The 15,590-nt window shown below is 42.0% G+C and overlaps 1 protein-coding gene across 1 annotated transcript in view; it reads left to right on the top strand.

Annotated features, from left to right (window-relative positions):
• col5a3a (collagen, type V, alpha 3a) overlaps positions 1–15,590 on the top strand; it is a 51,246-nt gene that overhangs the window by 31,234 nt on the left and 4,422 nt on the right. The window contains exons 31-63 of the mRNA XM_074696486.1: positions 261–314; positions 652–705; positions 803–847; positions 1,061–1,114; positions 1,454–1,498; positions 1,643–1,696; positions 1,787–1,840; positions 2,453–2,506; positions 2,712–2,819; positions 3,111–3,200; positions 3,409–3,462; positions 3,644–3,751; positions 4,075–4,182; positions 4,291–4,344; positions 5,982–6,035; positions 6,143–6,250; positions 6,361–6,414; positions 8,652–8,705; positions 11,835–11,888; positions 12,007–12,060; positions 12,151–12,258; positions 12,370–12,423; positions 12,508–12,561; positions 12,719–12,772; positions 12,890–12,943; positions 13,030–13,137; positions 13,316–13,369; positions 13,458–13,511; positions 13,601–13,708; positions 13,799–13,852; positions 14,059–14,094; positions 14,548–14,601; positions 14,693–14,993. Of these exons, the coding sequence (XP_074552587.1) occupies positions 261–314; positions 652–705; positions 803–847; positions 1,061–1,114; positions 1,454–1,498; positions 1,643–1,696; positions 1,787–1,840; positions 2,453–2,506; positions 2,712–2,819; positions 3,111–3,200; positions 3,409–3,462; positions 3,644–3,751; positions 4,075–4,182; positions 4,291–4,344; positions 5,982–6,035; positions 6,143–6,250; positions 6,361–6,414; positions 8,652–8,705; positions 11,835–11,888; positions 12,007–12,060; positions 12,151–12,258; positions 12,370–12,423; positions 12,508–12,561; positions 12,719–12,772; positions 12,890–12,943; positions 13,030–13,137; positions 13,316–13,369; positions 13,458–13,511; positions 13,601–13,708; positions 13,799–13,852; positions 14,059–14,094; positions 14,548–14,601; positions 14,693–14,993 (2,407 nt within the window). The remainder of the gene's footprint in view (positions 1–260; positions 315–651; positions 706–802; positions 848–1,060; positions 1,115–1,453; positions 1,499–1,642; positions 1,697–1,786; positions 1,841–2,452; positions 2,507–2,711; positions 2,820–3,110; positions 3,201–3,408; positions 3,463–3,643; positions 3,752–4,074; positions 4,183–4,290; positions 4,345–5,981; positions 6,036–6,142; positions 6,251–6,360; positions 6,415–8,651; positions 8,706–11,834; positions 11,889–12,006; positions 12,061–12,150; positions 12,259–12,369; positions 12,424–12,507; positions 12,562–12,718; positions 12,773–12,889; positions 12,944–13,029; positions 13,138–13,315; positions 13,370–13,457; positions 13,512–13,600; positions 13,709–13,798; positions 13,853–14,058; positions 14,095–14,547; positions 14,602–14,692; positions 14,994–15,590) is intronic.

Raw genomic sequence — 15,590 nt, 5'->3', positions numbered from 1 at the left:
TACACATTTATTTTTAAATCCCAACAATTATTACATCTAGTTACACCCTATTCCCAAGACAGAACTGCCTCTGAACAAGTGTGCATGTTTAAGCATTTAATCTTCTGTCAACCTTAAACAAATTAAGTTAGAGATATCCCGCTGTATTAGCACATGCATATTCAGCAGTGAGTCATACAAGTCCTAATTAAATGATTTTCATGCACTGTTGTTTTTAATATTCCTCCTCCTCCTCTCTTATTCTGCCCGTGTCTCTGCAGGGTAAGCTTGGCGTGCCCGGATTGCCAGGATACCCAGGAAGACTGGGTCCTAAGGTGATTTAGCATTGATGAGCAATGATGATCAGTTAATGTGTCTTCTGGTTCCTGTAGCAGAGCTTTAACCAGCTAGATGTGTGTCTTTGCCTGGGCTGTTTCCTGTCTGATTAAAAATAAAGGATGATGAATGGCTTATAACAAAAAAGGCTATTTTATTAATAGTTCATTAGTGACATCAATTCATTACATGTTGATGAATGGTGTATTTAGAGCTGTGTTGGGCTCATGGATTAGATTTGCTTTAATTTGATACAGTAGTTAATTATACGTTAATGAGACGATTGGGGTATTGGGTGATGAATGGAAGACTGATAACCTCTGTGTGTGTCTGTAGGGATCTCTTGGCTTCGTTGGTATGCCCGGGGTCATGGGGGAGAAAGGACGAAGGGTGAGAACTGTAGTGACAATAAGACACACATCACATGCTGAAAATATCAACTTGTCTTGATGGGAGTAATGGTTGATTTTTAACCTCTACACTGCAGGGTCCAGCTGGTCAACCTGGGTCTGGAGGCCAAAGAGGGCCTAATGTAAGTCCACATATGGGGGAGACCCCTGCACACTGTTTTATTCTGTGTATAAAGCTGTTTCAGGCTGATCTAATTAGATACTATCAGTTCACTGCATCGCGTGGGAGGCAGACTCTTACATCACTGCAGTGTTTTCACATCACCAGACGTTTATCTTCCACCTCCAGATGAGTTATGCATGTGCTAATCAGACTCTTGTTTGTTTTCCAATAGGGAGCCCGGGGGGGCAGAGGAGCGAAGGGACCTACTGGAAAGCCTGGAGAAAAGGTGAGAAACAAACACACACACAATCCCACACAGGCCCATGTAAACAAAGACAAACACACCTGCAGTCAGACGCACATCAACACACACCTGGCTGTCTCATAAAGTATGGATGACTGAGCTGACTGACTTGGAGCTGGCTGTTGCTGTTCACTTGGAGATGACAAGCCATCTGGTGCAGTGAGAAGCTACTGTTTGGCAGGAGATGCTTCAGTTTACGCTCTCACTCTCAAAGAGCATCTTGGGATAGCTAAACATTTTCTGACGAAGAGAAAGCTAAAAATGTTCACATGGTTCAGAAGCTGTGTTTTTTATATTCTTCATCTACCTTTTCCATGACAGGGTTCTGCTGGACAAGATGGTCCCCCAGGATCACCTGGAGAACTGGTAATCTTAATGATAACACTTTACTAAAAGCCAAACACAATTCCTGAAAAGAATTCATGACAAAATAAGAAGCTTTTTAAGTAATTCCTATTTCAAAGGGAAAATTAAGAAAGTGCTTTGATATTCAGTAATTTTATTTTCCAGGGTCCTCAAGGACCACTGGGAAGACACGGAGAACCAGGACCCAAAGGGCCTAATGTGAGCAAAACATGATGTGGTCCATAGTGTTGCTGCCTCCAATTCATGCTTATCATTGTTCACAGTTTGAGAGAAATGTTCCTCTTTCAGGGGCCGCCTGGAAAAGATGGATTACCGGGTCATCCAGGCCAGAGAGGGGAGCCAGTGAGTCTTCTTTATTGCCATTAAAATTTTGCATAGAACTGTTTTATGCTATATTATGGAAAAAAAAACATCAGATGTGGTATTATGATATAAGGTTATTTGTTATTTAATGGGTGTGTCTTGTGAACAAAGTGTCTCAGATCCAGCTCGAGGGACTATCTTTAGACTTGGCACAAAGGACGGCTTTGACTCAAAGAAGGTCTATTTGGAATTTTGTTGTCAAAGTCAAGGACACATGGATCCAGCCGGAAAGTTTTTGGCCATATGTCAAAAAATTATTCACTTATTATGAGAAAACCTCTTCAGAATCTTAAACAGGGAATTAAAGAGTCATGACATTTTCAGACCAAAAGACGGTGACCAGCCAGAGTCCATGTCCCGTTGAATTGAACCTGATATACAGGACAACTTTAAATGTTTAACACCAATACCATACATCAAAGTCAGACTAGAATAAACAACTTTGAGTTCAAAGTCTCTGTGATGTTTCGTGATTATACATGAGGTATCTCAGTGGTAAAAGCTGATCTATAAAAATGCTATTACCATCTTTTATTTTTTGACTGCTTCAACTCTTGATTGAGAATAATCAAACTGCCTTTTTTACTTCAGGGTTTCCAAGGCAAGAATGGACCCCCCGGACCTGCAGGTGTTGTTGGACCACAGGTAAGAGAAGCCTCCCATATCTGAGCCAGTTTGATAGCAGAATTTACTTTAACGCTCTCAGCCTTTTTTTTTTTCAGCCTGTTATAGCGGCTTTAATTTTGATGTTGCTGAATCTTAAATCCTTTTTCTGATTTTTGGTTTCCTGTAGAATATTTTGAAATAAATGTTAAATAATGGTTATTGTGTAATGTGGTTGTTTTTTTAGGGTAAATCTGGTGAGACAGGGCCCACTGGAGATAGAGGCCATCCAGGTTCACCAGGACCACCAGGTGAGCACGGATTACCAGGATCAGCAGGAAAAGAGGGTTCCAAGGTGAGTGGTGTTCATCACAGTACTAATATGCTAACCAGTAACCAGCATTTCCTCAACACAGTTTCCTTAGATAACACCCAGTGACTCTCAGCAGTGCATGCATATCTTATCTCCGGGGTCTCATCCCATCATCTAATTTGCCAATAATTAACCGAGGAAACTCTCGCTGTTGAGTGTATTAAGCTTCTCTCTTAGCATGACCAGCTGGTTGGTGTGATTTATGACTGTATAAGAGCCTGCTGTCTTCTTGCCTTGAATCAAATCACACATGTGCATATGTGCTGTTTCCAGGGAGACCCTGGGCCACCAGGAGCTGCAGGAAAAAGTGGCCCCGCTGGGCTCCAAGGCTTCCGAGGGAGCAGAGGAACTCCTGGTGCAACAGTAATACAGAATTCCATTCATCTTTTCCACCTTTTTCTTTATCTTCTATTTATAACAGGCTCTTGTAGACTTGAGAGCTTGCCATAAAATCATAACTCTACTTAAATCACTGCAGTGTGCATAATTTAAATGTCTCTAAATCAAATGTATCTAAGATTCAGTTTTTGCTGATGGTGAATGATTTTATGCCCGGTGTCTCTCTGTGCAGGGTCCTGCAGGTCTGAAAGGAGGAGAGGGTGTACCTGGTATTGCAGGACTTATTGTAAGTCAGATTTGAAATTACTTTTCACCAATTCCCCTGATCTCTCTTCAGCTTCTATGATATATAGTATATGAGGAGGAGGCTGTTTCCATGGTGATCAGTGATCGTGACCACCACATCAAATGAAAGAGTGAGCCGTGTGACAAACTCACCTCACCTCTCTGTCTCCTCCCATTCCCAGGGTGCACCAGGAGAGAGGGGGCCTGCAGGGCCAGCAGGTGCCATAGGCCAGCCAGGACGGCCCGGTGGGATGGGTCCAGCAGGGCCAATGGGAGATAAAGGCGAGCCTGTAAGATATGCAGCACTGTTAATTTAGTCTCTTTAGCAACAGGGTGCACTAACACATACTGTACCATCACCTCCCACCACTGGGTGATAAACAACATGTGCTCTGGCTTTGGAACATGCCATTATGAGGAAGAGAGCAGGAGAGAGGTAAAGGAGACAGAAGGAGTAAGAGAGGGAGAAATATAAATGTGATCAAGCAGGCTTTCTTGGGTCTGGGTTTCCTTCCTGGTGTGATACATTAATCATTGTGTCATGCTGTTATATGAGGATAATAAGTATTGTAGCATTTTCTAGATGCGTGCTGTTTTCTTGTCTGTCCCCCAGGGAGAGAGGGGGCCTGTGGGGCCAGCTGGGCATGATGGTGAGGTGGGACCTGTAGGACTGCCAGGATCGGCAGGATCTCTCGGGCCGCCAGGAGAAGACGGAGACAAGGTAGTTACACACTCAGTGAGCGTGGACTGCAGCACTGCTGTAAAGGGCTTGCTGATGTAGCAACTTTTGTGTCTGTGTGTGTTCACATGTGTGCTTCTTTGCTGTCAGGGAGAGACAGGAGGACCAGGACAAAAAGGCAGCAAAGGAGACAAAGGAGAATCTGTGAGTATGGATTTTATGTTAAACAGCGGATAAATTTATAATGAGCCAATATCAGGAGGAAAAAGGAGACAATTTGCTAGTTATTAATTGCCGTAATAACTGTTGGCACAGACAATGTATGCTCAAGCAATAAAGGGTGGAGGTGGCTCACTGGTCGTGTGGGTTGTCTCTTAATTGGAAGGTTCCTTGCAAGACACTGAACCCCAAGTTTTTCCTGATGGCAGCCATTTAGAATGTTGAAGTCACACCAATCACACCAATGCTGATATTCAGCACAACACCACGATCTTAAGTGTGACATTTCTTTTATACAACAGTTATGAACAACAGTTCTACGAGCGCATTTTATTAGTAAACAATAATAAGCGACAAGACAATATGATTTATTTTTTTTAACCACTTAATTAGCACGGCCAACACAAGTTGTTCCACAACAGAAAGGGAGACATGGCTGTTGCCAGGTGGCACATAAACATTTTCTACCCACAAGCTTGGTAATCAGACTTCATTTTACCGCTACTTTGTATCATTTACATTTATCTGGTTGAAGGAAAGGCAACCTTTTCCAGAACTTGTGCCACTTCAAAATACACTCCTGTCCAAAATGTCGATACTTACTTCTTTCATAGAATCATCATCAGTGGATAGGAATGGCTGCCTTATGTATACCCTGCCAGAAAATGGTTTTCCATACTTTACCAAAAGATTTGCTGTGACGCATTTGCAAAACACATTAGCGCACTTGAAACGTCATGATTTATATTTATTATTTAACATTTGTCAAATTTTTGAACAAGAGCATTTATTGCATGCTGAATTTATTGAGAAGTGTTAAATAGAATAGAATACAATAGTTTTATTATTTATTTATTTTACTTGTTTATTTTCTCCTCTGCCTCACTGTAATAATTCTCTCCGTGCCAATATAAATAGCCTCACGTGCCAGCTATGGCACCAGTGCCCTAGGTTGTCCACCCCTGATCTGGTCTGTTGATCGACGCTTTGGTGGCATAATGTGTGTTTCTGAGGATTTAACAGCTCAATCAGACAGCACGTTGCTCAATTGTGTCTGACTTGCTATGGCTGCCAGTAAGTTTTTAGCAAGTTTTTAGACCTTTGAAACAAGTTTTTTGTTTAGATATGTTTTATGCTTGTAGTTTTTGTTTGGTTATACAAAGCATCTCACCAATGCACACTCACTGCCATGATCTCCCTCGCCTCGGGTCCGGCATCAGACAGTTTCAGTATGGCAGTGGCTCTCAGGCTGTGGTTGGTGTAAGACATGTGTGTCCCTGCCTCCTTTTATATCCTGGATAACATCTGTGACAGCTGGTTTAATGCTGTTGTACTCTATATAAGCACTCATGGAGTGTCTCTTGCCCAATCAACTTACTCAGTTATAACTAATTGTTGTAAAACCATGAATAAGATGAGCTCATAGTGATGATTCCCATCTTTAGCATCCTTTGCAATCAGTGTATGAATGTGGGCTGAATGTGATTGGTAGTGTAACACACCTTAAGCTATGAAAAAGACTATAAAGGGCTTTGTAAGCACTGGTCAGTTCACTATAAGCAGATGTTTTTTATCATGTCTTTTTCAGTCTGTAGTATTTAAGTGTTCCTCTGCTTCTTCAGGGACCTCCAGGACCTCTTGGAATTCAAGGCCCTGTGGGCCCACCAGGACTGCAAGTACGTTCCAGACATTGAAGTGCATTAATTAAAATCATTCTATTTTATAACAAGTTTGATTAGGTTGTTCATTGTTGACAGAGCCGACCTATCTCTGATTATTTCAGGGCGCAGATGGTGAGCCGGGTCCTCGTGGGCAGCAGGGAATGAACGGACAAAAAGGAGATGAAGGACAACGAGGCTTTAAGGGGACATCAGGTCCCTCTGGACTGCAGGTACAAATTAATGCTGTACTTAAAACTGCCTGTATCTTCATTGATTTCACATGCATTTTTTAATTTCCTGTCTGATACTACATTAACAAAAAAAAAATCTTCATTTGTAGGGAATGCCAGGTCCATCAGGGGAGAAGGGAGAGAGTGGGCATGTTGGCTCAATGGTGAGTACTGCTCAGAGATATTGGCCTGTTCAACACACATCTCAGATCTACTGCTGTGGTCAGTGTCAGTCTTAGTTCTCCTGCCCACTCGTATTCTTTTTATCTCTCTATATTTAAATACTTTAGTGCAATGATTTTGTCTTGTCTGGATCTAGTCAAGCTCTTTTACCGTCTGTGTAGGTATTAGCATAATATCCTGGTTGATGATTTTAGAGTCTTATGTATTTTTTGCATTACTGAGATGTTAATAACCACTAATGATGACAGTGATTTGAGACAGAAACTGAGCGGGGAGGGAAGGGACAAAATCCAGCATGGGGGCACAGAGGTAATCCAGGACAGACCTTTTCTGCTAATGTCGCCCATTTCTCAAACTTTTCAAATCCCTGCTCCAACCTTTATTCCTCTCAATAATCACTCACATTTTTAAACCTCAAACTCTGGGCGCTGAACTTGAGGGGGACAATAATTTCCTCAGGTTCCTAATGAGTCTCAATATCATTAAGGCCAGTCTTGTGTGAGACTGTTGCACAAAACATAAGCTCAACCAATTAGAATAAATACAATTAGGTAGTCCACCCCGAGACAGTTTTCTTTGTAATCACTCTGACAACTCCAGGCAACTGACGATCTGGCTCACCTGTCGAGGAAATGAGGAAAGCAGCGTCTTTGTGTTTTGCCAACAACTGAGTTTTCCAAAGTAGACCACTTAACTTGTCAAAACAGTAGCAGCAATGGCTTGACTTGAAAAATGAGTCATGCTCAGCTACAGGTAGGTTTCCCTGTGAGATGTGCCAGCAAGTCAGTGTGAAAATGTCAGGGCTCTGGAAAAGGCACATTTAATTTTATGTCATTAATAAAGTTCAGACAAATCAAAGTTATGGTATAATGGCACTATTAACAACTGAACAATGGTTACACTTAGTTAGGTTTGAACTGTAGGTCAAAGCAAAGGACATTTAACTGTTGAGAGCTCCGTGGCAGTTAATGCTGGGCAAACGTGTCAGCTGTGCTAACTAAGTGTGAAAAACTCCATGTCCTTTTTTCTTACTATATAAAAAGTTTTTTTTTAACACTCCACAGGGTCTTTATCCCGTTTTTGGTATCTCTACAGTGTGTCTGTCTCCATTGGCTGTGTCATCCCATTATCTTCTACAATTACGTCCATATAATGAGTGTGAAAAGACAGAAAGCCTTTTAACAATCTCAACACATCTCAGATGATCCCTGAGAAGAAAAAAAAAGGGTTTTCCTGTATGTAAAAGGAAGAAAAAGAAAAAAAAAGGAAGAGAGGGTGACAGAGAGGAGGCAGTGGAGCAATGGAGTGGAAGGAAGAGGCGGGGCACTAATTGTGAGCAGGAAGACGGTGTGACAGCTGCTAATCAGATTAGCCTCAGCCTTGGCTGTCTAATGAGCATCCTCCTTTGTGACAGTCATCTCACAACGCTGTCAACCATGAACACACGCTCAACAAGATTCTCTATAGCCCCTTTACTCTGCAGCCAGATTAGGGAGGGAATGCATCGGAATGAAACCAACACAAAAGAGAGAAAGAGGAGAAGAAGCAGTGGAAAGAGGAGAGGAGAGATGCTGGGGACTCAGTGGGGAAGTTTGATTCATGTGAGAGCGTTGCGGATCACAGAATTCTCCCCTCTAATACTCAAGTATCTCTCCGCCAGAAGGATATGTTTCCTCCAGTCCCACACAGCCTCTCTCTGGGCAGATCGTCTGTGTGTCTCTGTGTCTTTACAACACAAGATCCCCCTCTAAGACTTCAGTGATTCAGAGCACAGCTCAACATCTTCTCAGCTGAAGCTCAAGTCGAGCACAGCCAGGATTAATTGCTCGGTGCTCTTTTGAGCCGCACAGAAAAGTCAAATCACATGTCGTCACTGCGGCTGAGAGAACATGTTCCTCGCACATCACAGGCCAGAAGTTTCTTATTAATAAGAGTGCATATGTGAGGAGGGGGTGGGGAGAGGGGAGAAGGAATCAGAGCCTCTGTCATATTGAGGGTAATGACCTGTCTGGGTGTCTTCATCATGTCACTGGGATAATGATCAGATTCTCGGGCCATTGCATGAGCCATCCAGCGTGGGCTGATTCCAACTTTCATTTAATATAGGAGGCACCAGCAAACCCCCATACTCAGTTTGTTTTTCTGTGTTTTATTAATGTTGTATTTCTTTGTTGTCTGCACTGAGATCCTAATGAAAACATTTCATTTCTCTTCACAGGGGCCTCCAGGACAGCATGGCCCAAGAGGCCCTCAGGGGCTCATTGGTGGAGAGGTAGAGTTTTTCTTTTTTAATCAAAGACGTGTGTTTGAGCAATACTGTAAAGGCATAACAGAGAGAGCACAAATTAAAACTTCCAGTTCGAAAGCAGGTAGTGAAAGTTCAAGGAGAATTTTACAACCAGCTAGATTATAAATCCTGTAAGGAGAATCTGTTTGAATTGGACTGCAGCGCCACCTTCTGGCCCAGAGTTTCACGCACGCTGTCACAAAGACATTCACACTTTTAACAACAGGCGTGTTTGTTTTGGAATTAAATTGAGATTGGATCAAAAGAAATTCTCTTTGTTCAAGACAACTTATTACTGGATACAACACAACAAGGTATGGTATTTATCAGTATAGTTACTGTTAGCGCCGTTGTTTGAACGTGACAACAAGCAAACATGGCAAGTTTGTACCATGGTATAGTAGCCGGCCATATTTATAGTTAGTGTCAGCCTGGTGCTCTAAGACATATCTGTAAAGCGTAAAGTTAGTTAAAACAGATCACTGCAGAATAACTGCTGCATGTGGGTTGGAATGATCATTGCCACCAAAAGCTTAACCCCTGTTTTACCCTTTAGCCTGTGCTCCATCACTCTCTTGTTTAGCTTTCTTCTGCTCTTCTGTCCTTTTTCTGTCTGACAGTTAGGATCCTTTGTCTATCTGTATCTATATCTATATCTATATCCATATCTATATCTATATCTATATCTCTTTCTCTTTTATCACTTCTTAATTTAATTAGATGGCATGGTGTTGTCATAGAGACTTAGATATGCCGTAAATCAATCTTGTCCTGCCTGACCTGATTGGAAAGCTAAGAATTAGCATTTCGAAATAATCTATATTGGCACTGCTGATAATCTCATTTTAAAATGTGGATTATAATGTGGCATATATCTAGAAGGGAGACTCAGAAAATCTTCACAGCTCTTTTAAATAAAGAAAGTTTTCATTCAGATCCCATCAGAAAAGTTATAACTTTCTACATCTCCCACTCCCTACCACTCCCACTTTATTTTGATAGACCTTCTGTTGACATTCAAGAAGCTATCAGCAGATAAGTGGTTGCATATAAACTGAGTGTCAGTTTATATATCACAAGACAAGTCAACAAACAAGTAGCACACATACAGAAGGTGCATTATCAGTAGATATGTACTTTCACATCAACAGTTTATCAGTTTATATTTAACAAGACTCATCAATCTGTCAGTTGAAACACTAACCACAAATAGGAAAAAGTCAAGCTGCCTCTGGTTTCCCTCATGGGATCTTTTTCAGAAAATAATTGTACAGTAGTTTTGGGGAAAAGATATGTGTAAGTTTACTGAAATGTTACCGTAATTATGTTTGCCTGCTGAGTATGTTTTGTAATTCAAATAAATAAGCTTTCCTTCTCTTATATGCAGTTGTGCAAAACTTGTATGTTTGGCTCTGTTTATAGAGTTCAAACTATTGTCAACTATTTTTCACTTTAATTAAATAGTCCTACCCCAGGTCTACAAATGCTTCAAGAATGCAAAGTGATAGTTGGAGATTTGTTGACATTTTACTGTTGACTTTCAACTGACAGACTGATTCAGAGTAGCAGAGTAATATCTTACAAGAAGAAGATGACAATCCACAGATAGTTATATGTTAAATAATAGTCTGAAAAAAATTAGAGAGGTTGGTGGGTTTTTTTTTAAGTTGTAAAACCTTTAATTGCACATTATTGTCTACTAATAAGTGGTTGAATGCATGTTACTGGTCTGTTGAAAAATTATGTTAAATATCTTGTGATAGTTGTCGAGTGTCAACAGACGGACTATCAAAATAAAGTGTTATAAAAAAATAAAAAAAACAAAGCACTAAAAAGCACAAATATTGCACTAAGTTGATTTGATTTGATAATTCTTTGTCAGCATTAGAAGTTTTTTGAGTTTTAGAGTTGGTAACTTACAAAGAAAAAATGCATTTTGTTACATGACTATGACAAAACTTTCTCTACCATATTTGCTTTTAAAGTTCATTTTAGTTCCTAATCTCTTAGTCATTATCCTTTTCATTGTCTTTTTCATTATCCTATCATGTAAAGATATTTAAAAACAGAGTTTTTTTATATTTCAACATTTTTAATTAAACACAACTTGTGAGAGAAGCACATTGCTGATGTTGCCTAGTAGTTACAGCTACAGTATGTGCCTCTGTGAGTCATAAAGAAAACATGTTGGTGCAACACTTTTGGAATGAAAGGCTTTGTGCACATTCAATACACAGTGTTATCCAGCGTCAAAGTGAACAACAACTTATCCTCACACATTGGAGATGCTGAAGAATTCCCAGACCTTCATATCTTTGTACACAGTCTCCTCATCAGAAACATGCCTCACCACAGACCTTCCTCAGGCTTCGAGACTTGAATTATTAAAGAGTGTAAGAATATAATCCCGGTTAGAGAGTTATATTTACTGCTTTATGAATCATTAAGGAGTAAAAGACTATCATCAGAGGCAGTTATATTTACCTCTAGTAATGGCCGTCTCTCCACAGTCTCTCACTGTGGTCAATTATTCAGCAGCAGGCTGCAGAATCTGTATGAGCCAAGCTCGTGCTCTATCACAAGACGCATGGAAACACAGCTGAGTAGAGATAGTTGTACACATAAATGGACTGATACAGAAATAGCGGAAAAGAGCAAAATGGGAGGAGGGGGCTGATGTGAGGGGAGCAGTTGACAGCAGGAGCTCAGTAGTAGTGTGTGACTGTACTCAGCTCTCATGTTTGTGCACTCGAGCATAAAACATGCTTTTTCCCGCGTTTCAACTGAGACACAAAGTCCAACACACGTGCATGCACAACATGTGCACACACACATACACACTCATAAACAAAATGATTGAGCGAGGGGAAATAGCGCCCACCCTTATGTGACTCACACACACCGTCCACTGAGCAAACCTGACACTCGGTGTTTTTCCTTGTGTTGTGATTATTCTGTTCCAGTTACGGCTTTCTGTGAGCAGAAGTGCTGACAAACAACAGCTACAGAAAAAGCTGCACCTTGAACTTGATTCTAAAAGAAATGGATGAATATTTCAAACCTACCCTTGTTTTATGATATTTTGGTTTAAGCTGCTCTCTGTCTCTGCTGCAGGGCGCACAGGGGCTGCCAGGAGGAGTTGGCCAGCCTGGAGTTGTTGGAGAGAAGGTCAGCATTTTCTGTTAGCCACTACACAATGTTTTAATGTGCACATAAATTGGCATGTGGCCACATTTTCTTTTGTGTGTGTGATGATTTCATGTTTTAAACGTCTCTTATCTATAAGGGCGAGGATGGAGAAGCTGGAAATCCAGGGTCACCCGGAGAGACTGGAAAGCCTGTAAGTCACACTGTCGACATCTTTCCTTCTTTCTTTCACTGTCTCTCTTCACCCTTTCATTGGATGTTATTTCATACGCTCATATCCCAGGGTCCCAAAGGCGATGTAGGGGAGAAGGGTGACACTGGCCCTCCAGGTGCAGCAGGGCCTCCAGGAACCAGAGGAACACCAGGAGAGGACGGACCCAAAGGCCACCCTGTGAGTCTCTGTCTGTGTGGATCAGTGGGTTTTACTTGCCCTGGCAGTCAGTATCTTAATGTCATACCATATATACATACATGTTGGCTGACTCCCTGTTTGTAAATACAGGGCCCTATTGGCTTCCCTGGGGATGTGGGACCACCTGGAGAAGCTGGCGTTAATGTAGGAATACTTGATTTTTATTGATTCTTCAATAATTCATTAGTAATTTCTGTTTAATTCTCAGTTTCTAAATTTTTAATCTAGGGTGTAGATGGAGGACCAGGACCCAAAGGAGACAATGGAGAACCCGGCAAAGCAGTAAGGACTTTTTTTTTTCACGCACCGGATTCCAATGATGCCAACACTGGTTTAAGTTTTCTGCATAGCTAAGTCCCCCAGAAGAGTTTTTCTTCCTTTATGGCTGTTGATGTGGGTCTATTTGTGTTTCTTTTTAACCCTTTATCCGACCGTGCAGGGACCAGCAGGGGCCTCTGGAGAGCCAGGTCCTTCAGGTCCCCCTGGAAGGAGGGTAAGCTTGACATTTTGAATGTACTATGTGCATACATGCGCCTGCATTGTACAGAATGTGTTTACACGTGTAGTTAAGTGGTCATTTTCTCAGCTTCATTGCAACTCTCAATCACAGGGTCATGTCGGAGCTGCAGGGAAAGAAGGGAAGCAGGGCTTGAAGGGAGCTAAGGTATGGATTGGCACATTGTTGTGTGAAGTGTCTTTTTGTCTTGTTTCAGTGTAGTTTTAATCTGTGTGGGTAACATCCCTCTTCAGGGGGCGCAAGGTACACAGGGTCCAGTGGGTAAGACAGGCCCAGTGGGACCTCAGGGACACCCAGGGAGGTCCGGCCCAGAAGGTTTTCGTGGCATCCCAGGCCCTGGAGTGAGTATGCAACCAAAAGTCAACCATGTTTCGACACATAAGCTTTATTTAGCTGCGTAAATACTGAAACTACCTCTGCTGAGTCTGAGGCAAAAGCTCCTAAAAGAAAACATCAATCCTGTTTGACCAACGCTGAAGCCTAGTGTGACGTTTTATCTTGATTATGTTTTATTTTCAGGGAGAGCAAGGGTTAAATGGGCCACCAGGACAAACTGGACCACCAGGACCATTAGTAAGCATCTACTGTTTGACTTTTCACAGAGCCCACCAAATGAAAGAGAGGATTAAAATTGTACTAATGCTTGCCACACTGTTAACAGGGACCACCAGGACTTGCAGGATTAAAAGGAGACCCTGGAAATAAGGGAGACAAAGTGAGTGCTAAGCCTGCAACAGGAGGAAAGTCACTGTCCCTGTTTAAACCCAGTGAATCAAATGTCATGAAGCATGTCTCTGTCTGCAGGGTCACGGTGGGCTGATCGGTCTAATTGGGCCCCCTGGAGAATCTGGTGAGAAGGGAGACAGAGGCCTGCCAGGGAACCAGGGCACACAAGGGCCGAAAGGAGATGAGGTACAAATCTCTGCAGAAACCAAGAGTCTGATTCTTTTCTTCACATGCTTCAGTCTTTCACTTGCGACGTATGTTTGTCTATAAATCAAGGGTGCAACTGGACTACCAGGCCCTACTGGACCTCTGGGACCACCTGGACTGTCGGTAAGTGATGCAGCTCTAACAATGAAATATGTGTTACTGATGATATCTATGAGAAGATCATGATCTTATCAATTAATATATGAGGAGCCCTATCACTCAGCATTTATCTGCACATTCAGTGAACACTTGATATACTTTTTCTTTTTTTTTTCTTTCTTACTCGAGTACTAAGTTTGCCTTTCTGTTTCCCTACTCCTCACTCCTAGGGTGCGGCTGGTGAGAAAGGATCGAAGGGAGAAATGGTGAGTCCAGTCATCTGTCTAATCAACACTACCAGTACAGCGCTCACACCTCAGCTTGTTCAGCAGCTGCTTGGAACATATGCTTGAGAAGAGAGGAAAAATGGGTTTACTGGCGTAAATGTAGCATGCTCCATAATCATAATGCTGTTTGGTGTTTACTGCATGTCTTTGGAACTAAAAGCCTGCTGTACAGCCACGCTTCCCTTATGAAAGATTTTTCCGTTGGGTTTTTTTAATAGGATTTGGTTTTGGTGTGTGTGATGTTAGGAAAACCACTACAGTGTGTCTGGAGAGCCACGGCTTTGACCACAGAGTGCTGATGCACATAGCTGGATAATCCTGTAAAGCATTGCCAATATCTGCTGGGTAAAGCTGGGATTTAGCCAAGTGGTGTCAGAGGGGCTCCAGGTGAGATCTTTTTGACACAAAGTTTTGTCTTTCTCTACTCCCCAGGGTTCTGTAGGTCCCAGAGGAGATCCAGGCCCTGCTGGCCCCCCAGGACCCATGGTGAGTACAGCCAGTGATTTGAATCAAGGCCCTCTTAGCGCCACCTTTATTCCCTTTTACCTCTTTGTCACCTTTCTGATTCTCCCTTCAGGGACTTCCTGCATCAATGGTCCAGCCCCTGCCCATCAGGGAGGGCAGACGGAAGAAACGCAGACACTCAGATAAGGACAGAGGAGCGGCTCCGCCCAGGGAGGAGGATGCAGACGTGGATGTGGAGGAGCTTCCTCAGGGAGATCAGCCTTTGGAGGATGCTGAGGGAATGGAAGAAGTCTTTGCCATCCTTTCCTCCATGAAAAATGAAGTTGAGGTGATGAGGAGACCCCTGGGTACTTTTGAGAGTCCTGCTCGGTCCTGCAAGGAGCTCATGATGGTCCAGCCCAGCTTTAAAGATGGTAAGCAAACACACTCTTTTCTTTTAATGAATACTTATTTTCTTTCTTTAAAATGTCTTTTTTTTTTAGATCAAAGTATTTTAATTTATGATCAGAACAGAAAGAACAACATTGAACAACAATAAAGACCCAGGACAGGCAGGGACAAGAGATGCCCCTGTCGTATCCCCCTTCCACAAATACTAGGCCTACAACAAAAATTCAACCAGACAATAAAAATTAAATAAATAAATAAGATAGCAGTGGGGAGGCTGTGGGTGTGTGCTGCCGCTGGCACTGAGCCAAGGAGGAGGAGTCCAGTTTGAATGTTGTGTTTACTACCAAACTACGAAAATTTCTGCAGACCCTACCTTTCAGTAACGTAATATAAACCTAATAAATAATTAAATAAATTATAAACAAATGAACAAAACTGACAGACATATGTATTGGGAGATAGTATAAACACTAATAAGAGAAAAGAAAAAAAAATAACAGGAAAAAAGGGAATCTAATCAGAAATAACCACATTTCCTGTTCCTTGCGAAATAAGACTGATTTACTTTAGATTGAAACAGCTCACTGTGTCTCTGAACCAGTGTGAAATAGAAGGAGGAG

Source organism: Halichoeres trimaculatus, unplaced genomic scaffold (genome assembly GCF_033239565.1).
Source record: "Halichoeres trimaculatus isolate MK-OKI-2021-1 unplaced genomic scaffold, fHalTri1.1 fHalTri1_scaffold_20, whole genome shotgun sequence".
Classification (NCBI taxonomy): domain Eukaryota; kingdom Metazoa; phylum Chordata; class Actinopteri; order Labriformes; family Labridae; genus Halichoeres; species Halichoeres trimaculatus.
This window is presented reverse-complemented; position numbering and strand designations above follow the sequence as displayed.